Raw genomic sequence first — 27,049 nt, 5'->3', positions numbered from 1 at the left:
GGGAGGACGGGGGAAAAATAAGTGAAAAGTGTAGTACTCAATATTGGTAGGTAAAAACTAGTTATACAGTTTCTGTTAGAGATAAAAAATAATTTAAACGCTAAGATGACAAGTGGCAATTAATTTAAATGTGATTATCACCTGGGCTCTCCGCCTGGGCATTTCCAAGCTTTTTATATATTTTGTTTTGTGTTCACTAATTTTTGGAATCTGAAAAGAAACGAGATGACAAGAGAAGATGGAATCGAATTGAGCATAAGCGTGGCATGTGTGGCGGAAGCTGCGATTGGAAACTCTTATCAAAACAACAAATACGTCTATATATGTATGTACATACATATGGACATATATTTGTTGTCGATTTGTGTATTAATAATTTTAAGTTTGATATGCCATTGTTTTCACAGCTTAATTACTTAGCATAAGTATGCGAATTGACCGCAATCGTGCCAATATCTGTACTAACCTCTATCCTCAACCGGTTCGCTGGCATCTGTATGGCCCGTGGCAAGTGGTAAAGCCACTGAAGTCACAATTGTAGATGTGGATCCAGTTGAATCAATGGAATCTGTCGCACGCATTAGAGATCCCCCTGCCACGTGGACATTGATGTTATGTAGGGTTAAGTGATGATATTGCTGTTGCTGTTGGTGTTGTTGTTGATGATGTTGCTGGTGTTGTTGCTGCTGTTGGTGTTGCTGGTGTTGAGCTGCTGCCAAATGTTGGGACAAATGCTGATGATGATCTCCACTGGGTGGCCATTGTTGATAGGCCACTGGCACCAAAGGATCTGACATCCACTCAAAACTAAACGCTGGCCCTATCACTTGTGTACCACCAATCCCACCCTGATGGGGCGTGGCACTGGTGGGAGTTGGCGGTGTTGTGGTTATGCAGGGACTCAGTTCATGCGATGAACTGAAACTGTCTAAGGAAGCCTTTTGAGCAGATTCCGACCACGGTGGACTGGGATTCCATTGCTCAATGAAATCTGCAGGATCCGGTGGCAATGCCTTGTGAGGTGGCAAGCGTGGACGAGTGGGCACTATGGTGGCATAGATGACCGAGGCATCAGCTGTATTGGAATGCGGATGCAGGGCATAACAATCGGGTTCCGGTGTTATGGCTGCTGCGGGAGAACGTTCAGCTGCTTGCAGGAAAAGCGGTTCTAGTTTATTTCTAGCTCGCTTCTTGGGCGGCGGCGGGGTCGATGATGTCTGGCGAGACTTCTGAGGGGCAGATGCAACTGCAGGACCACCAGCACCACCATTCACTTGACTATAATCCACCGGCTCGTGAAAGCTAAACAATGGCTGTGCATCCTCTTTAAGCTCAACGCCATTGGCCTCGGCATGATGATAAACACCTCCATAGGCTCCCATGTGAGGATGAGGATGATGGGCCACTGTGTGATAGTGATGATGATGATGATGATGCGGATGTCCATGTGGATGAGTGCCAAATACACTTACGCCACCTACTGAGCCATTTCCACTGCCAACACCACCCACTCCCACACCCAAACCACCTTGCGTCTGCGGACTATAGTAACCACTGGCATTGCTAGCACTCGGCGGTGGAACACGAATGCCACTATCCAATGGCATGCCAAACTGTATTTTTGATTGCACTGTGTAATAGTGATATAGCCAGGAATTGGCCAACATTATGGAAGCCTCCCGATCACTAAAGAAAAGTTGAAAAAGTTGTGTTTAAAAGAAGGGAAGGGGATTACATATATAGGCGCTTCAATAACTTACTTGAGCACCTGATTTGTACAGACTATAACAGGCTGTTGTGTCGAATCAGGACTATCGCGTACTTGTAGAACCACATGAACCCAGGTGTAATCACCGCTGGAGCGCTGCATGCGCACTAGCAGGATGCAACTGCGATCCTGTTCGGATTGTGTGACTATTGGATAGGTGATTGGAAATGAAAGAGAGGAATAAGAACAACATATTATACATTTTACTCTTATCTGAGACTTACTTAGCCTATGTTTGCTTTGAGCCTCTCGCAAGTTTTCACTATGTATTAGATTGTACCAGGATGTGCCTTGCAGCGTTGCCTTATCATAGCCTAAATGAAATTCACCACTGCAAAAGGAGCAAGCAAATGTTAACACAAAATTTCGATTATTTGTAATTGCTTAACAACACTTACTTCTTATCGATGTGGGCTATTTTCATATCCATTGAATGAATGGTGGTAAACACATTGGTAGCACCTTGAACCACACATTCACGAGTCTCGGGCATGGCAATGGGTGTGCAGGTGGCCAGAAAAACGGGCTCGTTGCGACTACAGAGGGGCAGGAATGACAAATAATGACCCTGGACGAGGACAACCTGTAAAAGGAATTTGTTTAGGGCTCATTTGTGTTTGCATTATTTGCGGGTGGCTCTCACGAAGCACAACAAAAAAAAAAAAGGAAGTCCATTGCAGTCGCAGAGGTTTTATGACCATTTTTGGTAATGGTATGCCACCTCCCCATGGTGGGGGACCATGTTGAATAGACATTTTACTCTGATTCCATAATTTGAAAAAGGCAATCACAGAAATGTTTTCTCAGTTTCACAAAAAAATGCCAGACTCCATTAAATTTCAGTTTCTCTCTCTCTCTCTCTCTCTCGGTCTCTCACAGCCATTGTCTCCCAATTAAAACGTGCCTGCATTTATTTTTTCCATTGCAATTGCATTTTGTTTTTTGTTTTTTTGGAGCCGCTGCTGCTTCTTCTGAGTCTTCTGCTTAAATGCAAATGCAGCGCCCGGATCCCGGGATCCCGATTCCAAATCGTCGATGACGCAGAGATGCAGTCTGGATGGCCCCTGTCTCTGTCTCCCTGTGTTTGTGGTATTGGTTTTTGGTAAATGAGACGACCTTAGACTGGAGTGCAGGCGCCACTGCTCTGTCGCCGTCTCTTGTTGTTGTTGTTGTTGCTGTTGCTGCTGCAGTTGTTGTCTCTTAGTCTCTTTTGTCTATGCTGTCTCTGGAACTGAACTATGCCTGACCTCATTCATAATTATTTATTGGTCCATTTTTATTGCATATTAACGAGAGTCTATACTTTTTAGCCTTAGCATGGGATTGGGATTGTATACTGGAACTGACTGAGACTAGCATTGGGATTGTTGTTGGTGAATGTACGCCCGGCATTAGTTGCAGTTGGTTTCTTTGGTTTTTGTTTCTGGTGCTGTTGTAAGTAGATTTGGTTTTCGGGGTTATCGCTGGCAGTTCATGTGGGTCTTGCCATATGCAAAGAGATTACCTAAGCCTGGACAAGGCTGGGAAATGAATGATTTTTTTTGTTTGTTTGTTTGTCCCCTCTCTTAACATTGTTAAAACTTGATCAAATTCCTTTTTCATGAACCATAAAAAAGGCCAAGAGAAAAGTAAAGGTCTCAAAGCATTTAGTATTGCTTGGTTCTTGTTGAAAATTGTTATTCTTATACATTTTCCGAATCTTTAATAAAGTGAACGAAAAATTTAGTTCTAACTAGTTCTTTCTAAAACCCAAATTCTTTTGAATACTTTTGGACAAAGTAAACCTCGTTGACCTTAAAATTAAATAAGAAATAATAAAGCGAACTCTAAAGAACATACTTTGTTTAATAATTATTAATATGCCTAGTTGCTGGCAGAATCTAGAACATACTTTGGGAGTAAGTCGGATAAAAGTTGTAGATTTTCGGGTTAGAAACGTCAGTAATTAGTTACTTTGAAGATTTACCCCCATTGTCCGACCATTTCGAAGATTCCCTCCCCTCTCCCTGGATACTTAAATGGTTGCTGCACTTCATACCTTGCAGATTACTGACATGGACAAAAACGTAAAGGATCATGAATAAAATTACAATGGATTACATTAAGATAAACTTAAATTGCCTCTGAAGAAAGAGTTGCCTACTTAATGGATCACACAAGGAATCTTAATCTTTTTCAATGCTTTCAGTTGCTTTTGGTAGTTTGCATAATAGTTTAAAACATTATGCTTAGTTTGTGAGTCTTGCTTAATTTAATAATCCACTCTCATGGGAAGAGACTACAAACAAATACACAACTTCCTGCCACCTCATTAAACTGCCAACTTTCAACTTAATTAAAAACGTTTTTAGTCAACTGTCAACGCCTGGTTTTATCTCCATAATTTTCAGCACACATCTAAACAAAAAAAAAAAAAATGGACGCAAAGACAGAGGGAGAGAGAAAGATAGAGTGAGAGGGAGATGGAGATGGAGAGTGAGGTGTAGCGACCGCCCACAATATGTGACGACTCCATACAGTAGCTGGCCGGGGGGCACATTCACATCATCATCATCATCGCCATCATCATAATGATGAAGATCAGCCAAACAAGGCACAACCAACGCGTTGGCTTTGTTGTTGTCAACACGTTGACAGATTTGGTCTTGTCTTGTTCAACCTGACGACGAGATGGAGCTGTGAAGACGATGGAGCAGACGACGACTCGAGGCCTGACAACTTCATATTGTATACATATTTTTCGTTTTTTGTTTTCTGTTCATTTTGCCTGGTGGTTTTTTCTCACATCATCATCATCATCTTGTTCATTGGAGGCGGCCAATCAGAGCAAAAAGCCAGGCACCCACCCGTTTCACATCAACTGTCGTCGTTTGTCAGCTGCATAAACTCCACACTCAGTTGGCCAAGATGTATCTGTATATGGACTATGACTACCATATGACCAAGAGCAAGCAAGCCGGTTGCCAGACATACGCATGCAGCCACAGCTACAGCCAGCAACAACAACAACAACAACAACCACATCCATCTACCATCTCATGCATAATTCATTCCTGTTACCCGCAAGTGTTACACGCAACATGGTTTACTTCGTCTCTCCATCTGTCTGTGCTCCTCTCTGGTGGAGAGGTGATTCATTCATCAATTTCTGTCAGAGAACTACACGCGCTTACTCATACAAACACACACACATACACACACATAGTTACAGAGATTCACTCACCTTCTGATCACCGAAACGCATTTGCCGTCGCGCATTGCGGCTAACATTCATGCGACAGAGAAACATGCGATGTTCACCCTCCAGACTGGATGAGGAGGAGGCGCCGTTGCCGGCACCATTGCTTGATGCTGAATCGCCTCCGCTGCTGCTGCCCACATTGCTGCCGCTTGTTGTGCCACCAACACCAGTCGTTGCACCACCACCACCTGGTTGCGGTGGCACGTTCCGATTAAGTTCAGCTTGGATGGTTGCGTGATCCTGTTTGTCAATGATATCGTAAACGGAGTCACCATGTATCAGTAAATCCTCCTATAAATGACAGAGATAAAACGAGAGTCAGTTGAACAGTTATTGAAAGTACAAGAGGAATCCGTGTTAAACTTCAAATTGATGGAATTCTTTTATGATTAACTAATGCCCGCTAACTATAAAGTAATGCCACACAAAGTTGCACCTACAAAGCCCCTGTCTGACGCGTTGGTCTGGTCCTACTATCCAATTGGCAACCATGACATTTGCCATGACAGCCTTTTGGCCTTTTGTGTGGCATGGGGCCTTATCAGGAAACAGAGGAGACATACACGCCTCCCACCACAAACCAAGGGGCAGGCTGGCAGGCAGGCAGTCAGTCTGGCTGGCCAAGTTACTACTAAATGGTCAAGTTGTGGAGTTCATAAATTTCATACGATTTGCCATGTGTTGGCATAATTACGGCTATGGTTAGTGTGCAGTGTCTGCTGTAAATGGACTCGACAGGGACAGGCCCAAAAGTGGATTGCCCAACCTTTTAATTTCTGTACCATGAGCAGGAGCAAGATCTCTGGCTAAAGCTCTAAAGTTAGTTAGCAACAACAGCAGCAGCAGCGGCAAGTAAAGTTAATTAACAAACTGCCAAAAATGTCAATAGAGCGGTTCAACATTGTTGCTGGCTTTCTATAGTTGCTGTTGTTGTTGTTTTTTGTTGCTGCTTTTCTTGTTGGCTGCTGCTGTTGTTTTGGGCATCATAATTCCAATTCGATTTTTGCATATTCCCATAACAAGTTGCCATTGTCATGTGTCATGTAGCGACAGCGGCCATAAATAAATTACAACAGCAACAACATGGCATTATAAATTGGAAGCGGATCGGCTCGATCTCTCATTCTCTCTCTCTCTCCTCCTAACTCCCACTCTTCAACCTGTCCTCCCCTGTCGTCTCTCAAGCTTAACTCTGGCCATAATTGTCAACAAAAAAAAGCAAAAGAAAAAAAATATCATGACATAAATGGCCAACTGGCTGCAATTGCTGCAACAGCATCTCCCCAAGTAACCAGCAAAAAAAAAATTGACAAGGAAAAGCGATAGCGTATGTAAGACAAAGCGATTTGACACATCATTAACAAATATGACTAATTGAGAGAGTCTCATCAGAGATGCTTTTAAATTGTAATCAAACCAAGTATTAGCCACATTAGTCACATCGGCAGCAATTGAGAAATAATGCGTTCCTTTTAACAATCATTTTTATTCATGCTTTTTTGAGTTTAGATGAATAGCCTAACTGTTGGTTTCAAGTACGAGTTGGCTAATGTGCAACATTGAGATATGTCACATGTGCAGAATTGTGAGTTGCATTTGTTGTTGTTGTATTTTTCATGCCGTTTTATTTTAACTGTGCTTTAAATGCAAAGTGAAAGGCCACGATATAAGGTATATATATACATATATAGATAGATATGGGATTATATATATATAACCTTGCTATTTAAGCAACGTAAACGTGCTATAAAACAAAACTGGTAACAACAGCAACAACAAAGTCTCTTAAACTGTTTTTAAGGAACTTTTCTGTTTTGTAGTACAAGCTGCAGATTTATGTAAGCTCGCTCAATGAATCGAGTCTCTAAGACATTTGCTGAGACTTGTCAACGGGAGCAGCCACAGCAACAACAACAACAACAGCAACAGCAACTACAAGGAAAACTGCAACAAATATGTTGCTATTGTGGTTGTTGCTGTTGTTACTGTAGCTGCTGCAGCTATTTGGCTCTATGACAAGTACTTACTGACGACGACGACGACGACGACGTCGTAGACTACTACTACGACAGGCATCGCTATCGCCAGTTGCCTGTTGTCGCTTGTCAGAGATTTGTATCAAATGTTTGCAACAATTTTTCCTAAGCCCCTTACACCCTTCTTCTTCTCACCACAAGCTCATTTGAGATTTTCTTCTCTCTTTTGTTTTTCTAATTTTTGGAACTTACCATCGAATGACCCAAGTATTCGGCAGCATTATCCGATATATAGAGCAATTTGCCATTCTGTGTGAGCATCATCAAGAAGCCAGAAAGTGCCTGCAACGAAGTAAAAGCAAAAACCATATTAATAGAGGGAGTCTTTTTGTAGATTAATGTTTAGAGGGGACATACTTTATTATTTTATGTAAATTCAAGTAATTAATCATAATAGATTGACATTTGACCTGGGTTTAGGATCAGGAAGTCGAAAGTCTTTGTATACAGTGCAAATAAACTGTACCTTTGTCTTGAGGTATGAAATAAAAAAGGCTTAAGTTGAGTTAATCAATGGGCTTCAATTTTGCGGATTTTGCGGCCAATTCAAAAGTTTTACAAGACCTACGACTCTTTCTAAGCCTCCAAGAGATGTAAAGTCAATTTTAATTAGATGGCAAATGTGACTTTATTTTCAATCCAAAATTGTGAAAAACTGTTTAAGCTACGTCCACAAAATTTAAGGTACATCATCTCAATAGAATGACTATCTTAAGACTATACATTAACTAATAAAAACTCTTTACTAACATTAAGATCAAATTTGTTTGTACTATACATTTTTGGCTGTGTAGTAATTCCCTTAGTTTTTGTTTAATTGTATTCAAATACTTTGATATTTTATTTGGGAAATCTTTTTACAAGCTCTTTTCTTTCATATATTTTACAAAAATAAGTTTATTAAACTTTTTTCTTTGAAGTCACAAACTTTTTAGCAGATTTTGCTTAAGAAATCGTTCCATAATCTCGATGTTTCTCTCTCTGTCACTCTCTAAATTCTTTAAAAGTTTGTTTTATTTAGTTAAAAATATTAGAAAAGTCGCAAAACATGGCTTTTTATTTCAATTATCCATTTCATTAGTAATGAAAAGTATTTAATTAAACTCTCTTTAACCTAATGGTTGAATTTAATAGACTTATTTTATCACTTTGGCTTATCCCTTAATTGCAGATTCTTTCAAGTTAGTTTCTTATTTCAACAATCTACAACCAATTTACAAAATGATCTTCTCGGCACCACAAGACAACTATTTTATGTGAGCACCCTCTATAAAAAACCAAAAAAAAAGAGCTTTGGCTATTTGTGTTGGAAATGCAAATTCATTTTCGCGTCTGCGCACTAATAAATTGTTAGCCCAAAACAGACCTATCACATACGTCGAGGCGAGATGACAACCAAAGAGTAGTGACAGTGGAAGAGAGAAAGATAGCGGGAGGGGAGGAGATGGAGACGAGGGAGAAGGCGAAGTGGGTGAAGAAAACCTCAGTATGACTATGGTTATATTTAATTCAGTCACGAGTGTGCACACAGGTATGTAGATCAATCTGAGAGTCTGTTGTGGGGACAGTCAGTGCCAGGCAGGCAGGCAGGCAAAAAGGCAACTCTCTTGACTGACTACTGTCTGCTTTTGCTCCTGTTCAGCATTTATTGTTTTCCTTTCCCAGTTTCGTTGATTTCCTCTTAGTTTTTTTTTTGGCCCAGCAAGTGGCGGCGGCTAAATGATTTCTGACTTATGATATGCCTTCCTTTATTTTGTTGGTTGTTTGAGTTTTTTTTTTTTTTTTTTGGTTTTTCTGTTTGTGGCATTAATAGAGTTGTTTTTTCCCGGGAACTTTCAAGCTTCACTAGTTGAGTTGTCATTTGCGATTGCTTAAATTGAGAAATTCACTGGGCCTAATCATCAAAGTGTCATCAGGAAGTAAGTGGGGGGTGTCTTTATACATATTTATTTGGCAATTAGTTGATCGGCTGTCACAACAATCCTAGACTCTTCGATTCAGTCATTATTAATGTCCTTAATAGGAATGAATACCAATTTTCAGAGACACAAACTTTCCCATTTTCCAATTATTATTCCCTAATTATATTATTTGCAACTTTTGCTTACCTTTGAGAAGCCAATATTTGGTGTTGCTGTCTGATGGTGATGATGATGATGATGCATAGCATTATGCCGCTTGAAAACTGCAAAAGTAACAAAACAAAACAGACAAAAATGTTAATTATATTAATTTGTAAAAATCGTAACCTTTCACTGGCGCGCCTTAATCGAAACATCCGCCTAAAATACTCGGTAAATGGATAATATGTATATGAGTTTTTCCCATGGCTATATAATTGGTATGCAAAAAAAAATTACTTAAAACAAATCAAAGCTAATTAAAAAACTATCTGCTAATAATACACTTGGTCTCTGACGGCAATTGTTAGATACAAAATGATTGTAAATTCATTGATTATATTCTACATACAATGAGCGGCGACGATTACGGCTACGATAGTTGTTTTATTTGTATTTGTTGTTGTTGTTGTTGTTGCCTTACAAAAACAAGTGAATCAGAAAAAGAAAATGTGTCATTGTCACTGTGTCTGAGACAGAGATGGAGAAGACGGAGCAGCAGCAGCAGCAGCAGCCGCATCAACAGCAACATCATCAGGCCAGCAATCGTACCGAGAGCAATTGCTAGGTTTTTTTTTTTTTTTGTTGTTTGCAGCTGCAGCCAAAGCAAAGCCAAGCCAAGCCAAAGCCAGCATCAAGATCAATTATTTTTAAAACACTACGAGATACTCCCGCACCTGGCAAAAAAGGCAACTACCCCAGCAACAGGCAGCAACAGCAGCAACAGGCAGCAGCAACAACAGCAGCCACAATCACCGCAACAACTGGTAATTTCATTGAACTTGAACGGAAAGGCCGTGAATACAGTCAGAAATTTACGTTGGTGGTTTTCCTTCTCTTGTTTTAACATTATCTACAACAAATACTAAGAAATTCGTTTAAAATAAAAGAATTGCTTACAAAATGGGTGTGACTGGGGCCAGAAAGTTGGATAAAAGTTGCACCTAAACTAAGCCAATCAAGTTCATGTCGAAATGTTTATCAAATTGAACTCTATTAACAGTTGAACATTATTTTCTAAATAGAGTTAACATTGCATTGAAAATTCTATTAGTTGGGCAATTGTTGAGACAAAGAAAAGTTTGCCCAAAAAGCCTTTAAATCAAATCAGTTAACTGCAATTGATCTTCTATCTACTATACTCTGGTTTGGAAATTGATCATTCTCACTTTATATTTTTAATAATGTCATTAGTTGATTGTTTGATTAGTGTCTATCATTTAAGTAAACTTAACAAGAACTATTAAGAGTTTTTATAAAACTGTTATCTGAAATTTTAGTCTATAAACAAAGGCAAAATGGATTAGAGGCTCTACAGATGTTCCTTTATTCTTTCTGAAAATAATATTCTATTTGAATTTATTATTACTATTTATCAAAAGTAAAAACTACTTCAAGTAAAGCTAATTAATGAAAATTAAGCAAGAAAGGGAGATCTTTGGGAGATCAACAAAAATGTTGGAGGAGATCTGAATCAATTCAAATACTTAAAGTATTCATGTTAGAATAAAAGAAAGTTACTTCTAAAACTTCCTAATCTTTCAAAAACTACATACTTCCAGTTAATATTTATTTTGGTGTCTGATGAGGTAGATAACAAATTTCGACCATGCATACTAATAGCTTTCAACTAAGATATAATCAAACAACTAACTATTATAAATAGAACTTCTAAATGGAACTAGAGAATGCCGCCAGGCAATAATCAGTCATATGAATATGCCTGATGCAAACATATGTACGTACATACATATTTATAGGCATAACTACATACATATATTATAAATAGTTTTGAGTCTATGAAAACTCAATTTCCTATGGAGGCAGCAGATCCATTCCAGGCCACACCCACCCACAATGGCAAGTAAGCAATTCCATTGAACTTCGGCAATTGTCTGGCTGGCTGCTTGACTTTCGATATGGCGTGCTAATATTAACACAATTTGTGATTATAAATGCTTTTAAACGGTGCAATGACAATGAACAACAACACCAGCAACACACACAAACACACACACACCTCTCAAGCCAACAAACGCCGACAATTTCTCACACTTAAAAAAAAAAAATAGGAGAAGAGGAAGAAAAGGAAGAAGAAGGAGAAAAAAAACACAGTACTTAAGTTTAATTTTTTGCAATTTGTAGAACACATAAATCGCACATTTTGATTTATCGCAATATTTATAGCAATGCCAGGGCAAAATGTTGCTGTTGTTGGTGGTTGTTGTTGTTGTTGTTGCTGTTGTTACCATTGCAATTGTGAAATTGCCTAGTCTTTTGTGGGAGAAGGAGAAGTTGCAGCAGCAGTTTGAGCAGTTCACATGGCTCCTCTTCTTTTGGCTTAGATGCGAGCAGAAAGTTAAGAGACAGCCAGCCGCAGACCCATGAATCTCATGGGTGTGTGTGTGTGTGTTATCTATGGGTTTATTTTTTTTTTTTTTGTACCGCACAACGCTAATTTGAAAAACAATTTTCGTAATTATCCACAAAAAAAAAAAAAAAAAGAAAAGGAAACTAAAAAAAGAGCGAACGATCTCGTTCAGTTGCGCATTGACCTAAGCTCGCTCAAAAGCATTAAAAGAGGATGAGATCTTGGCGAATTGTAGGAGAGTTGCCATCGTCATCCACCTCCTCCTCGATTTTGCTTCCTGCTGACTGCAGCCTGTTTGTGGCATGTTGCCGTTTTGTGGGGTGCGTGCCTAGACGCTTTGGCAATTACTTGGCCAAAAACAATTTCCAGAGAGACAGACATATGAATGATGTTTTGACTTCATAGTCCCAACTAGCGGTTGTTGTAAATTTTCGTATATTTATATATATTTTTTTGGCAACGGCGGTGGGTCTCCATTTTCAACAATTTCCATTTTCATTTTTACCCGTCATCTCCATCTATTTCTCTCTCTATCTCAGTGACTCATGCATATTCAATCAACGTTTTGCCAATTATACGCTGCATATATACATACATATGTAAAGGCATTCATAAAAAAAAAAAACTACAAACAAAAAAAAAAAACGCTGGAAAACTAAACATTTTGAATACCCTGGATGAATAAAAGGCTAGAGCATATTGAGTTAATGAAATAATAGGCAAATCCAAATAAAATACGAGTCAACTTTTTCATGGAAGACTTGAAGATGAGTTAGCTGAAAAGAGTAATTAACAAACTCTGTAAGGATTTAAGGATTTCAACTTTTTGTTTTAAAATCTCCATCCAAATTCAGTAATTTTGAATACAGGGTATGCTTTAGTCGTTGCAGTTTTGTTAGTAATAGTAATGAAGCTTTTTTGCTGTTACCTTGTTGAAAATAGTTGGCTTTCCTCACATATACACAGACCAATGCCATCAATTGCAGCTGTGAGAGTCGCTGCCGTGTCGATTGTGGCAATGGCAACAGATCCCGCAAATTGGCTATCTCCGCATTTATAAGATCGCGTCGCATTTTCGAGGCGCCCTTTGTGGATTTGTTAGCATCGAATCTGCAAAAAAAGAACACAAGAAACAACATATCATTGTTAGGGCAAAGGGAGTCGGAAGACAAGGCTAGAAAAACAATTAGAATATATGATCACGTTCACAGCTAACAGCTTAATAAGCTCAAGAATCAAAAAGAAAAACACACAAACATATAGTAACTACATATAAATATATCAGTTAGCCGCCAGCATGACCAGGGCATGTGTTTTCACAGCATCTTGGTTGTGTCTTGGAGTGTGTTATGTCTGTTTCTCTATCTACCCCACTCTTCTTCATTGGTGGAGCACTTTAACCCTAAGGCAATTTACAAGATTAACTAAAGATCGAAAAATGTTGGAAACGTGACATTCAGACGCATTCAAAGTAAAAAGAAAACTATATTAAAACACCTCTTGAAAAGTAGTCAAAACTTATAGATCTTGATCAGTACCATAGTTGGTGAAAAATTTGAATTTTAAACAAGCTTTCGTTTTCAGAGAGACATTCCTGGAGAATGTTGTTTTCCAAGAAGTTTTCAAAATTTCTAATGCCTTTTGTGGTTTTACTTAAAATTTTACTTCAGAAACCGTTTTAAGCATTCTATAAATATCCGAAATATGTATAATTAGTTTGTTTTGATATGATAGAAAAAGAACTTGGTAAAAAAACATATGTACATAACATAAACATAAGCTTCTCGACGTCTGATCCTTGATTTAACTATAGTTAAAGGTATAACAATTAAAATTATAATTTACAACTCTAAATTAAAGGGTCTTAGTTAAAAGCTTTAAAACTTCAAAAACTCTCATTAAGATGTCCATATAATTGAGAGTATCTTTAGTTAGTCAAAACCACTTGCTTAAAGAATTTGATTTTACGTAATTCGTTTAAATTTTAAGCCATAGTGCTTGCTATGGGTTAAAGATGCTTGCTGCTGGGCAGTCAGCTAGCCACATACCAAAAGAGCCAGCGCCAGCGCCAGAGCGATGCATAAATAACTCATCGCGCATTTAAAAATCATACAACAAGCACTTAGTTGTTGTTGCTGTTATTGTAGTGGTGGTGGTGGTAGAGCTTGATGTGGGCCACACTTGCCGCATGCACATGCCTTGTGCGGAAAATTGTGCAAGTAGGTTGGTCAGTGAGTCGTCGGAGAGACGGAGTCGAAGTCTACATCTTAGCCTGGTTGGTTGCCTCAAGTTGGTTTGTTCAATCGATTGACCGGCGAGCGGCTTAAACGTTTAGCAGATTGTCCATGTTGCATGTGTGTGTGTATGAGTGTGTGTGAGCTGTGTCTGTGTGTAGTTTTGTGAGCATATTATTTACAAGGTTGAATTCATAAATCATAAATTTGTCTTTTTATGCAGCGTCGGCGGCAACGCGGCGCACGCGGCGTATGCGCATTTTATTTATGCTGACGTTGCCAACAGTTGGCCATTGTTGATGCTGGCTTTTAGAGTAGGGGCAGTTCCAAAGGGGAAGGCACAGAATGCTTGCTGACTTTTGATAAATATTGGTAATATTGTTGTAATAACAGCAAGTGCCCGCGCCTTTATGGCTTTCTCAGAGACTTTGGAGATGTCGATTGTCTGCCATTTTGCCGCTGTTATTGCCTCTAAATGGCCATGTTAACATTTAAAACAATCACACACATGTATTCTCCCCACTAGTGACTGTGAGTAGTGGTTGCATGCAACTCAAAATACAACATAACATAGCATACAAAACGCTTGCCACATGCAACTGAACCAGCTAACGAAACCAACCATCCATCCAATATATGTATGTATGTATATTGTTGCCATGGCCAAAAGGGGCTCCAGATTTTGTTTCGATAGGCCAAGTTGACTACATGCCTTCTGGCCATACTGGGGGAAACCTGGCGGCGGCAAATTCACAGCATAACCAGCTAAAGCCGGCCATAATAGAACACAGAATTGAGAGGCTCACACACGGACACACACACACACACATATCAGAGAGGTAGAATTAAGTCAAGGTGATTTGTACAATTAAAATGTATATTGATTTAAATGCGGTGATAGTTGAGACAGACTTTTTGGTTGGTCGGACACTCAAAAGCCACACATGTTACGTCTAAAGGGGCTGAGTGGGTGTGGAATTCATGTTGCTGGTGGGTTGAACTCTTAGTGAAGGGCCGCAACATCTGTTGGCACGAATTTGTTAATTGTATTCAATTCTAGATTAATTAATGTCATTTCCACAGAAATCTTAGGCCTTTCACAAGTTTTTTTTTTCCTTTACGATGACAAATTTTGGCCAAAACCAGTCGGTCATTTTCTTTGATGAGTTAGTGTAAATTTGTGTAAATTTGTGGTCTACTGTTAAAAAAAAACGAATTCATTCCAAATTTCACTCATTCTTTCATTTCATTCTAAGTCATTCGAAAGTTTGCACTAAATTTAACTGGCAAGAACTCAAACTTTCAGTTGAAATGGTAAAAATGTTTCATTATATAACATCTAAGTAAGGTTTTTCCATTCCAGTTTTTCTTGGGCAATAATGGTAAAACATAGTTGCTAATTTTATCTAATATTTTATAACAAACTTTGGCTTTAAGCTTAATATAACCATCAATGAAATGATATAAAATGTATACATATAACATAAAGTTCTTTAAAATATTTGCTTAAATCCTTACTAGAAACCTAAAACATTCTTTAAATGGGCTTATAAATGATTTCCTATCAAAATCTTAAATTGTATAGGTATACAAATGTACATTCGATTAATTCTTAAGTTCAATAAAGCTTTAAATCATTTGAAATGTGATTTAATCGTTTGATTTTGAATATTATATTACGAAAGACAACATTATTGTCATATTGTCTATTCAAAGACACAATAAATTGTTGTTCAATTTATAATGCTTCAAGTCGAAACAAATTTACATTCCACATAAATTTTATTTACTATTGCAAAATCATGAGCACTTCATTGACGTCTCTCTCTTTAGCTAAATATTGCTTAATAAATAAAGGTTGTGTTTCTTTTTTTTTTTTTTGGTTGGATGAGAGAAATTCAAGGAATATTTCTCACACGAAATGAACCTTTTGGCCAATATCATTTTCATCTTAGACACGCTTGTTAAAAGCATTTTCCCAATTAGCTATATTAAAAATACCTTTTTTTAAGAGGAGCCACCATATCATATCGTTCAATCTATGTACAAAATCTTTGGACGATGCTTGGCACATTTTGCCTATTTGTGGCATAATTAATAAGTTTCTCAAATATTTATCATAAACAAGATGCCAGTGGTCAGAGCGATGATATGATAATGCCATCATCCTTTCGTAATGCATGCCAAAAAAAAAATGGGGAAAAAAAAACGCTCAAAACGTGTTAATGGCCTCAACAAAAATAAACAGGGAAAAGAGATTTATCTCAGAGTTTTTGGGTGGCGGAGAGGGTGTGGGTGGAGGCTGAGAAGAGGGCGGCTCCGAACGCCCGCACATCTTGTTGTAATCTACATCAAAATTTATCTGAGTGAGCGAGACATGTCAACATTTCTTAATATATCTATCGCTACCTTGAAATCTGCACTAAGTAGCAGCAGCAGCAGCAGCAGCAACTTGTTGCAGTTGCCGCTGTTGTTGCTTCTGTTGTTGCAACTACTGTACAAGTTGTTGTTGCTAATTAAAAGCATAAACACGATTCTTAGCGAGGCGTCAGAGAGTCAGAGAGTAGCCGGACCAAGCCGAACTCGAACTCGAACTCGATGATGAAGTTGAAGGTGGAGGTGGAGGCGGTGGCTTCCTCACCATGTTTAATCTACGTTGTGGTAAGTTGTGCTTAGTTTCCTTTGGCTTGGCTCCTCTCACTCAAAGAGATCTTAATCAAAAAAAAAAAAAAAAGAGACTACTTGGTCTGCAGTTTGCTTGACTAGAGGAAAGATATCTGCCGTCGAAACAAAAAAATCCGACCAAGAGACAAGTTAACGTGCTCTACAGAAATTAGGCAAGAGAGGATAATGATGATCTGAAAGATTTCTGCCTATTGAGGATCTCCACTTTACTCTGGCACTAATTAGCACATAAACCACACAGACACACACCCTCACAGACACACACACACATGCACGCAACGTATACGCACTCATGCACTAAGACATTGGATAGTACAGATAATGGGAAAAACTATTAACTTAAATCGATTTTAAATGCCTAAGCCAATTTTATTGGTCCATCTTGGGTCTCAGCGCCATCGTAAAAAATGCTGCAGCAAATAAATCACCAATGAAGTCCGTTCAAGTCTCAAGCGCTTCGAGCCACATATCAATCTAAAACTCTAAAGTTTCAATATGCAACAACAGGAGAGGCGTCAGTCCGGCCCTGGCTCTGAACTGAAAAACCTAAATCTCTAGCTTCAGCTACAACTCCAACTCTAACTGCAAACTTCAGTCAATAGCAATTGCAGGCCAAAAGAAACACGAAATTTGCGCAAATTTTTATTGCACTTTTTCCTGGAGCGCCTAGACCAGATCTGTCTCTCTCTCCTTCTCTCTCTCTCTCTGTGTGTGTGTGTGTGTAATTTAGGCAAGTTTATTTGCCATATTCCCACGATATACTTTGCCCAGCACTGCGAGGCAAACCCTCTAATGATTTCTCTGTCGGAAAAATAGTGCAAAATGGGCAGACTTCAAACTGCCCATCAGAGAGTGGACTTTGGGTAACCCTAAACTGCACATTTCCAACTGAACCCACGCCAAGTTCTTTCTCTTTCTACTCAAATTAATTGCCAGGCGCCGCACAATGGTGCAGAATTCTTTTTCTTTCCTTGATTCCTGGAATTTTTTGGAAGACTCTCCTCCCCCCTCCACACACACACACACACACACTTGTTTGGCGGTGGCGGTGCTGGTGCTGGGAGTGGTGCCTTATTGTATTCTGCGTAAGTCGGTGGCGGTAATCGATACCTTGCCACCGCTGCGCCGATTCACACAAACACTCAGACAGATTATCATCGAGACCAGGGAGACCCGGCGACGTTTTGCAAGCAAAAAACTAAACAACAGAGAAAAAAAAGTAACACAAATGCACAAAAAGGCCAAAAAGATAAAAAACAAAAAAACCAACGAAACACTCGCTTATGTTGGCCATCTAATAACCATGGGGTGCTCGGCCGGCTGCGGAGTTTAACCAAATTATATAGCAGGCCAAGACCGTGGCAAAGATTTTGCCCCCAAGGAGGTGTGTGTGTGTGTGTATATGTGTGTGTTTCTGGGCGGCTGCTGGGCATATATTCACATTGCGTAGCATTTGCCAGGATTTCAAACGTAATTTGTATTAGAAATTTGGTTTTGGCACAACTTTTTGTGATGAAATTAACAACGATTTACGCAAGACTGGACTAAGAGAGACTTTACTTAAGTAAAGCATTTCCAACAACTGACAAATAAATGATATAATAGACAAAATATGTAGAAAATATTCATTAAATCAATTTTGTTGCAGAAAAACTTCAATTTCTCTAAGTTTGAAGTTTGAAAAAATGTCTGAAATTTGAAATAGTAACTAAAATTCAGTACATAATCATGATTATAGTTCTTGTAGATCCTCAAAATCTCAATTACTATAATTTTAAACTCTACAAATCTTTCCTATATTTAGTATTGGATCAGAACTTATCCTTGAAGTGATATGCCATAAGTACATATATCAAATTGATATGCCATAAGTACATATATTAAATTTATAATGGCTCATATATACATACATATCTCTTAAGTTGATAAGATAATATAAAATGTACATAACTTAAAGGTTTGGATAGTAATTAAATGTAAAATGGACAATTATTATGGCTATAAATGTTCCAATTATATGTATTCAAAGTATGAGCTATAATCCATTTATAATATTTCTCTGCCATATTCTTGGAAATCCAATTTCTGTTATGCAGTGAAAATTCGTTGCTGATTTGCCAAATGCCTGCAATTAGTTAATTAATCTTATGAATTGCTTATGCATTCGCATAACTCTCGTATACGTGTAATTTAAAGCCTTCAAAAACGCATAAAACCAGCCAGTCAGTCAGTTAGTAAGCCAGTCCGATTGCTACTTGGCTTCTGTGTTGATTTTGACGCATATTTCTAAAAAAGCGAAGCCACAAACAACCAAGAATAACCGCAGCAGTAAAAAAGAAATCAAGTTGCTACCGTTCGATGGATTTGCTCTCGATCCCGATTCCGATCCTGTGATGATGAGGATGATGATGATAATGATAATGATGTTGTTGTTGTTGTTGTTGCTGCTGCTGTTGCTCTGGTATATTTGATTGGAATCTTAGCCACAATTTAATGATGGACTGCCAAAAGCACACTTCGACAACAACGACGACGACGACGTCGTCATCAGTAGCAGCAACAACAACCACATCAGAGCATCTCAGCAGCATCTTGAGATCGTCATTTGCCACCGCCACCGACGCCGCCGCATAATTTTTCATATTTTTATGATTTGTTGCTACCGGGTACTAAACCCGTTTTTGTTTTTGTTTCTCTTCTTGACAGAGCCTAACCATCGAAAGAGTTGCTACCGTTGCTGCATTTGCTTTCGATTATCTTAATTTGCGTGCGAAACTGACTTTTTTTCTCGTTGTTGTTGTTGTTGTTGCTGCTGTAGCTGCTGCTGCTGAGCGTAAGCCAAACCCCAAATTGTGTGTGTACGGAAATTTTCCCATGACTTGAATTCTCTTTCTCTCTCTTTCTATCTCCCTTACTCTTTCTTCTCTTCTACATATATTTTGCCCGGCGGTGGCTTGGCCAAGAAATTACCCAACTATGCCTGGACTTGGGCTCTGGAACTGTTTTGGGATTGATGGTTTGCTGGCTGTTTGGCTGCTGCACTTTACCGGCAGGCAATTAGCACAAGGATGCCGCAACAAATATAATTTTTTAGGCCTTCAAGGCACTTTAAGAAGTTCCTCAAAGTGGTGGAGGCGGTGGTGGAGCTACCGTTCCTTTTCTCCAAGCCAAACCAAACCGAATGGGGCCACAATGTGCCTAGTCATAGGTCAAAAAAACAAAAATTTCTTTCGTCGCGCGTCGCCAAATATTATTTTAACCAATTAGAGATCAGGCAAAGCACTCCTACAGAGAGAAAAATTCAAGAGACTTTGTCAATTGAAATTAATGGGCTTGTTTTTATAAATTTTATCTAAAAATAGACTCCATATTTGTCACAAAATAAAGGAAAAACATTTTTCCTAAAACTTTCTTAAGTTTTAGAGGAAAATTCTAGGAACAAAAGGATTTTTCTTTACTTTCTATAAATCATGGCAAAATTTTACCATAATTTTCATAATTTTTATTCTTTTAAAACTTAATTAAAACTCTTCCATTTATTATATGCTTTAAACTTTCTAAATCCATTGCCAAAAATAGTTTTATAGGTCTTCTGCAAATCAAAGCAAGATAATATCGCATTTTTTATAACTTTTAGTTGCTGTTACAGTCAACGGTTTAGCATTATTTTCTCTCAGTGTTGTTGATACACATTTCTCGCTGATCTAGTGCAACAGAATTCACCTGAACTATTGGCTGCTGCACTATATATTTCTATGAACGAAGTAAATATTACTTTGCCGCCCGGCATTGGCATTCTGTGTTTCTTTTGCTGCCCCCGTTCCCCCCTCGATGTCCGTTGTATGGCATATACAGAATGTGTTAATGAAATTAGCAGCATAAAATGCTGCTGTTGCTGTTGATGATGATGAGAGGCTGCAATGTTACAGATACAGATACAGATACGAATACGAAATGTGTATCTGCGGCCAATGCTAATTGCCAAAATTAACACCATAGTTCAGTCAGTTCGGACAGCATTCAACCATATTCAACAATACGCAACGGTTTCGGTTAGTTTCACTTAAGAAAAAGAAAAGAAAAGAAAAAAATGAAGAGTTTTCTCAGTGCCCTTTTGCCTGACTTGGTGGCTTTTCCTTGACTTTGCTTTTACATATTGGTATTAGATCTTTCTTCCTATTTGAACTGGTTCGCGGTTTCTTGTTGATTTTTAGTTTGGTTATTGACTCGCTGCCTGCCTGTTGGCTACCTGCCGGTACCTGGTATATGTGTTAAAATTTTCTTGGTTTTAATTAGTGTAATTTATTATTTAGAGCATATTGATATAGTTTTCGTTGTTTAACGGTTCGGCCGTTGGTGCCCAAGGTGGGAGAGCGTGTTGTTGGTATTTGTGGTTTACTTAACGCCAAGCCAAGAAAATATTTATAGAAATCGTTGGGTTTTCTTCTTCTTTTACTATTTAAACATTACAGTGTTTGTGTGTCTGTGTGAGTGTGCGTAAGTTTGTGTGTAGAGGCTGACAAAGCGCGTGCTCAGAAGAAGAAAAAAATTAGAGTAAAGCGCGCGCGTGTTTGCCTTTTTAACAATTAACTTAACTTTTTTGGGGGGAAAAGAAAGATCCAACATTTTTTTTTTGTTCATTTCAAAGAAATATTTCAGATGCTAATTGAAAAAGCTTCATCGCTAGCCCTTGGGTCTATATAAAAGAAATCTTTTGACATGAATGAAGTTAAGTTTTCATTGGATTTTGTGTAAGAATCAAAAGCCATTTTTCATTCATGTTAATTTTCATTATGCTTTCGAAAGTGGTTTCCAGTTTAAACATGAAATGATTAGACTTTGCCCCTTAAAGTATGCAATAGGCGGGAAAAGTGTTTATTGTTTTCAAGAAATATCAAACTTTTCGTATGCCTTGCAACCTGTAAGCAATGTTTGCTTCAAAAATTTATGTTCAATTTCTTCATGTTTTTAAAAGTATGCTTATTGCATACTTTTGGGGTTAAATATTTCCTAATTTCACAGCAATAGATCCGCCACTGGCTAGATTATTGTGTAGTTTCTTATTTTATCTGGTTTACATATATGTATCTAAGAAAATTAATCCATTAAAGAACTTAAATGTTATACTCCAAAAAGAGAAAGGTTCAGAAAAGATATTTAATCAAACTGAATGGAACTCGTTTGATGGGGCCAATCAGGAAAATACCAGCGACTCCAAGCTTCTTGTGCAATTGCATCCTTGTGTGGAGTAGAGGTTTGTCTAGAAAGGATTTTACTTTTACTTATTAAAATTATAAAAATTAAACATCCTCGTTTCATAGGCTAACAAAAAGATAATAAGTGATCATCAACTGTCTTTGAAAAGAAGTGACGACGTCATCTAAATGATCTCATCACATAATGATATTATCTTAAAAGTTTCAAATAAAATGCTTCTGCTTCTGCTTATTTGTCACTTTACTGTGGCCTCTAGCTCTTGTCATTAGTTTCGCTCTAAATTTCCTAAAAAGTGGACTTCCGTTGGACCCAACACCCACCAGAAAGGAATAGCAACCAACCAAGAAGAGCCAACCCGACACAATCTTCACCCACACAGAAAAGACATACCAAAAAAGACGAACAGGAAAAAAATACTGGAGAAAAGAACAAAGAGCAAAGCCATCAACAACATCACACGTGAGTTTTACACATTTCAGAAGCAACGGCAGCCAGCCAAAAGATGTGCCTAACTTTTGGCATCGTTGTCTGTTTGTCCCGGAGACGCCTTTTTTGTTTTTTTTTTTTTTTGTTTCTGCTGTTGTCTCGTTTTTTGCGGGTCCATCGTGGTTGTGGTGGTGCTTGGAGGTTGGTGGCTGTTGTCGTCGCGATTGGCAATGTGGTAATGTCAATCGCGCACTGTGCGGGTTTAACTTATGGCAAAACATTTGAAGCACTAATTAATTGGAGCTAAATAAAATGGCACAGCATCTCTTTGGGTAGCAGTTAGCTAGCATTCTGTCTTCTACTGCTTTTTTCTCGGTTTTTTGGTTTGGCTAAGCGAATTGGCGCTGTGGGTACGCATGGCAGAGCGACAAATGGACAGACAACTTAAAGATTACGAGAGCCAGATAAATGCGAACTACAAGTTGCCAATACAAGAGGCCATTAAAACCGGCAGCAGAGCTGAGCCGAGAGTCAAGAATGAAACGAAACAAAACGACGAAAACGAATTCAAAATAAAACCAAAACATTTCAAGAAAAAAAGAGAAGAAGGAGTCAAATGAAAAAGAAAAGAAAACAGAAATCCCTGCTCAGAAATTGAAAGGAGCTAAAAGACACATACCTATGTACATATGTGTGTGTGTGTGGACGTACGGTTAAGTGAGAACTTGGTCTCGTATTTCAAATTCGAATTGACAAATTGAAATTAAAAGTTTGCATGTTTTGCGCAGTTTTTGATGCGTACTATGGGCCAAGAATAAAATGGGGAGGGGGAGGGGGCAGACGGTTGGTTGATAAGGTCTGTAGGCGCTAAGAACTTACCTTGTAAACATGCCGGCTGTCTGTTGCTGACTCGCCTGTTGCTGCTGCTGCTGTTGTTGTTGCTGATGTTGCTGCTGTTGTTGCTGCTGCTGCTGTTGCTGCTGCTGTTGCTGATGAGGTGCCGGCAAATGTTGTTGCTGTGACAATGTTGGCGATTCAATTTGTTGAAAATTATGATGCGTATGTTGTAAATGTTGTAAATGATGATGTTGTTGCTGATGTTGTTGCTGATGTTGCTGCTGTTGCTGTAAATGTTGCTGTTGCAATTGCAATACATGATGATGTTGCTGCTGCTGCTGTTGTTGTTGTTGCTGTTGCAGGGCATGGACTGGCGGTCCAGTTACCTTATCTAGGCCACGTTTATTATCCGCATACATTTTTGCACGTGCTCAAATATTTGGTCAAATGATTCTAACAAAAAAAAATGATAGAAGTTATACAAATGATGACACTGCCATTTTTGGATGTCTATAATGTGTTTTGTCACGTCTGTTTGCCCATCATAAATAATAACAAATATCAATCAGTATATAGATCTTAATGAAAGTCTGCAGACTCTTTTACTTATTTGCTAATGAAACGAAACAACACCAACAACTGTTGATTAGTTTCATTTTCAAGGCAGAAAATAGCCCAAAAATTTGTGTATATTGTTTTGAAGAAAAGCCACTGAGGAATAGAAATAGGATAGAGGTTAACGATAGAGATGGATATATAGTCTGAGGCGGAGAGTGACTCTAAAGAACTGATTTGCATTGTTATCTACAGACTATTTGAACAATTGATCTGTTGAAATACCCCTTTCCTTGATGAATTGGCAGTTTGTGTGTATGTATGAGTGTTTGATTGCATAAGCGGGGGAAAAAAATGATTTATGACATTATGATTTTCTGATTTCGGCTTTGGGTTAACTCCGGCTACACACACACAAGTAAACCAGAGGTTAATGAAATGCCTTACGTCCATAAGACGTATGTACTTACAAACTACTCAAGGGTAACCATATATAACCATGTGTCGATAATATTTGATCTAATGATGTAACAAAATTTGACTAAAAACAATAATAACTTGAAAAATTGTTATTGTATGGTTTAATTGTTTAGTTTCAATTGGCAAAGTCAAAAGCAAATAACTCAAAGTTAAAAGAATTTAAGTACATTTTTTTTATAGAGAAGGAAGCCACAAGAAAATCAACTAAATGAAATTACTTGGTAATCAATTTGGTAGAATATTTTCTTTGTGTTAGTGGAAAACCATGCATTTTTTGTAGTTCATAAGAAATCTACTTAAAATTTTTATGTTTTCTCAAAGCAAAAGATAAAAATATAACCAATTGAAAACAAAAATTAAAATTTTTGCATTAGAAACGAACTTTTATTTAAATATTTCTTATATTTTGTGAAATGTTTCTCTCAAATAATTTGCTTTTAAAGGGAATTCGTTTTCCTAATAGTTAAGTTTAATCTCACTTGAAATGTTCTAAGGAAAAATTAACTACCAAATGATCTCTAAAGTTAAATAAATAAAGTCGGGTTTATATCTCATAAAAGTTTATATATATTAGTTGCTAAGGAGTAACTTTTAATTCAGTTTTTCTAAATCCATTCAATTCTAGGAGATTCCTAGCTTAACCTAGTTCAAAAAGTTTCCAAACAAAAACTATCACTTTCCTTTAAGGTCTAAGAAGAAGAAGATATGAAAAAGGTTTTCTATAGCACTTGGGCTGGCGCCAAGAGAAAAATCTCAATACACTTTCAATGAGTTCTTCTTTTCTTTATTTATTTTTTATAGTATATGTACACAATGTTTACTCATTCAAATGCAACAATTGAAATTAGTTTTGTAAATGAATTTCAAATTTTCTACTTCAATATTTACTACCGGCTATGGCAGTGGATGGATGGATGGATGGTTCGGCCATCTTTGGTTGACTCTGGTTGACTCGTTGGCTCGTTGGGGTTTGTTGCAACTCATTGTCAAGTGAACTTATCATCACAGAGTGAAAAATTTGTTCGAGTTGACGTTTGGAGGGCCATCGACTTGATGCTCGAATTTGTTTGGAGTTGTTTGAATAGGGACCACCAAAAAGTCATTGAATGAAATGAAGAACGCCCGAGATCTACATTTACAGACATTCATACATACAAACATATAATGATTTCAGTATATAGTTTTTTTGGGCTTCTCTTCCTCCCCCCTCTTATAATGTTTTTCTTGTGGAGTCTACAGAGTTTTTTATTCATGGCTTGGGCTTTTAAGTATTTTGTTATTTGATTTCTATCAAAAGTTAATCATAAAATTGGGGTGCGGGTGCAGAAAACTAAAACCTTGGTGGCTTTGGGCTTAGCTTACCTTTTTGCTTTTTATACTTTATACAAAGATTTCATTTGCGATATCCATTTGATAATTTATTGAAATTAATATTACTTATTATCTTGACACAATGCTTTGACACTTTGTTGTATAACTTTTCTTGGCTTGAACTTGTAAGCGGTTTTTCTTTTCTTATTTTTTTTTTTTTTTTTGTTGCACAATACTAAAATGATTTTATTATAATGAATAATTACTATATATATGTATTTGTAATTTGTTGTTGGATTTCTTGTTTTGCATATTCAACACTGGAGATTTATGACCGGAGGCTTAATTCGTAAATTTTCCTTTATATTATTTGTCGAAACTAAAATTTGCAAATCAAATCGACTTGGCCCAATGACGCACACATTATCCACTTAATGGGGTTATCTGAATTAGATTCAGAACCAGAATCATTATCATCACTTAAACTCAAAACTCTCACTCGCGTATCCGAACACCGACGGCTTAATGGTATTTCTTTTTTTTCACTCTTTGGGCTATAATACGTATTATATTGTATTGTGTATTTTGGGCCTTATGGCAAATCCAATCCGTTTTATTTTTATGTAGATCGTCCGTACGTTGTTCGTGTGTGTAGGCAACAACCGTGTTGAATGCGCGCGTGCACCTTTCTGTGCGGATCACCGAAGCGACACAGAAGCAACAAACTTGATTTCGAAACAGGTAAGGTAGTTTTCGTTCAGTTTCAGAGTCGGCTCTGGCCTAGGCTAAGGCTAAAAGCCGGCCTCTGTCATGGTATTTGTATTCATGAGTCAGTGTGTGTGAGTATCTGATGTTATGGTATTTGTTTGACTCACCCAATGCGGTGAATGATCGTACACCAACAGAAATAACAGTTGACTTTCTATCAGCATAATATTACTATTTGATCGTTCTCTTTTCTTATACAAGGGGTAGTTTTATACCCGACAATTCCCTTAATTCCGATAATTCGTTATAGAAATCTATTTCTACATCTACAAATGATCTAATTCTTTGGGTTTTAGTTGTGTAATCAAAATATTAACTGTAAGAAATCGAAAGGATATAAAAAATGGTAAACAATTATGATTGATAAGTCTTAGAGGGTTAATAAAAGTAATTTTCAAAGAGGTTTCTAGTGAATTCTCCCCAAAATGGGTTCCACAAGCCGATCTTCAATGTATTGAGACTTAGTTCTCTAGTTTTTCTTGCAGTGTATACGCTTGATCATGCTCAGGTACTCACAAGCCACTTAACACACACTCTGACTTGTAGCAACCAGTTGACCAATCATTTTGTAGACGCCCCTTTCAGACACACACACACATACACCTACTAACAAACACACTATGAGTGTTGGTGTGTTTCTCATTAGCTCTTAATCTATTCAAATTAGCCATAAATCAATTAAAGCCGTTAAAAATTGTAATGTTTACATTAACTACTAAAATAAAAATCCCATATTATTCATCGAATAAAATTATTGTTAGATAAAATCTTTTAGCCATTATATTTACGTTCTTTTAGTTTTACTTAGTTATTTATTATTATACACTATGGAGATGCCAAGGCTTTTGCCATGAGTTGGCAACTCTATTCAAGTACCGTTTAAGTTAAGCTTTATGATTGTATCTGTGTTTTTGAGTGTGCGTGTGTATCTGTGCGTGTTTGTGTGTGTCTGTGTGTGTGTGTGTGTGTTGGCCTGCTTGCTGATTGGTCAGCATTCGTT

The 27,049-nt window shown here is 37.7% G+C and overlaps 1 protein-coding gene across 1 annotated transcript; it reads right to left on the bottom strand.

The window, feature by feature from the left end:
* dysf (dysfusion) lies at window positions 1-25,425 on the bottom strand. The gene is made up of 11 exons (XM_068297264.1): window positions 25,333-25,425; window positions 22,978-23,388; window positions 12,465-12,646; window positions 9,154-9,230; window positions 7,238-7,327; window positions 4,992-5,300; window positions 2,167-2,351; window positions 1,993-2,099; window positions 1,761-1,914; window positions 467-1,686; window positions 1-210 (listed from the first exon to the last, which is right to left on the bottom strand). The coding sequence occupies exons 2-11, from the start codon at window positions 23,352-23,354 to the stop codon at window positions 197-199; spliced, it is 2,715 nt and encodes a 904-aa protein (XP_068153365.1). The 5' UTR covers window positions 23,355-23,388; window positions 25,333-25,425; the 3' UTR covers window positions 1-196.
* Window positions 25,426-27,049: the final 1,624 nt, after the last annotated feature.

Source organism: Drosophila tropicalis, unplaced genomic scaffold (genome assembly GCF_018151085.1).
Source record: "Drosophila tropicalis isolate 14030-0801.00 unplaced genomic scaffold, ASM1815108v1 contig_859, whole genome shotgun sequence".
NCBI classification, from domain to species: domain Eukaryota; kingdom Metazoa; phylum Arthropoda; class Insecta; order Diptera; family Drosophilidae; genus Drosophila; species Drosophila tropicalis.
Note: the sequence above shows the minus strand (reverse complement) of the source record. Positions and strands in the feature narration are given on the sequence as shown.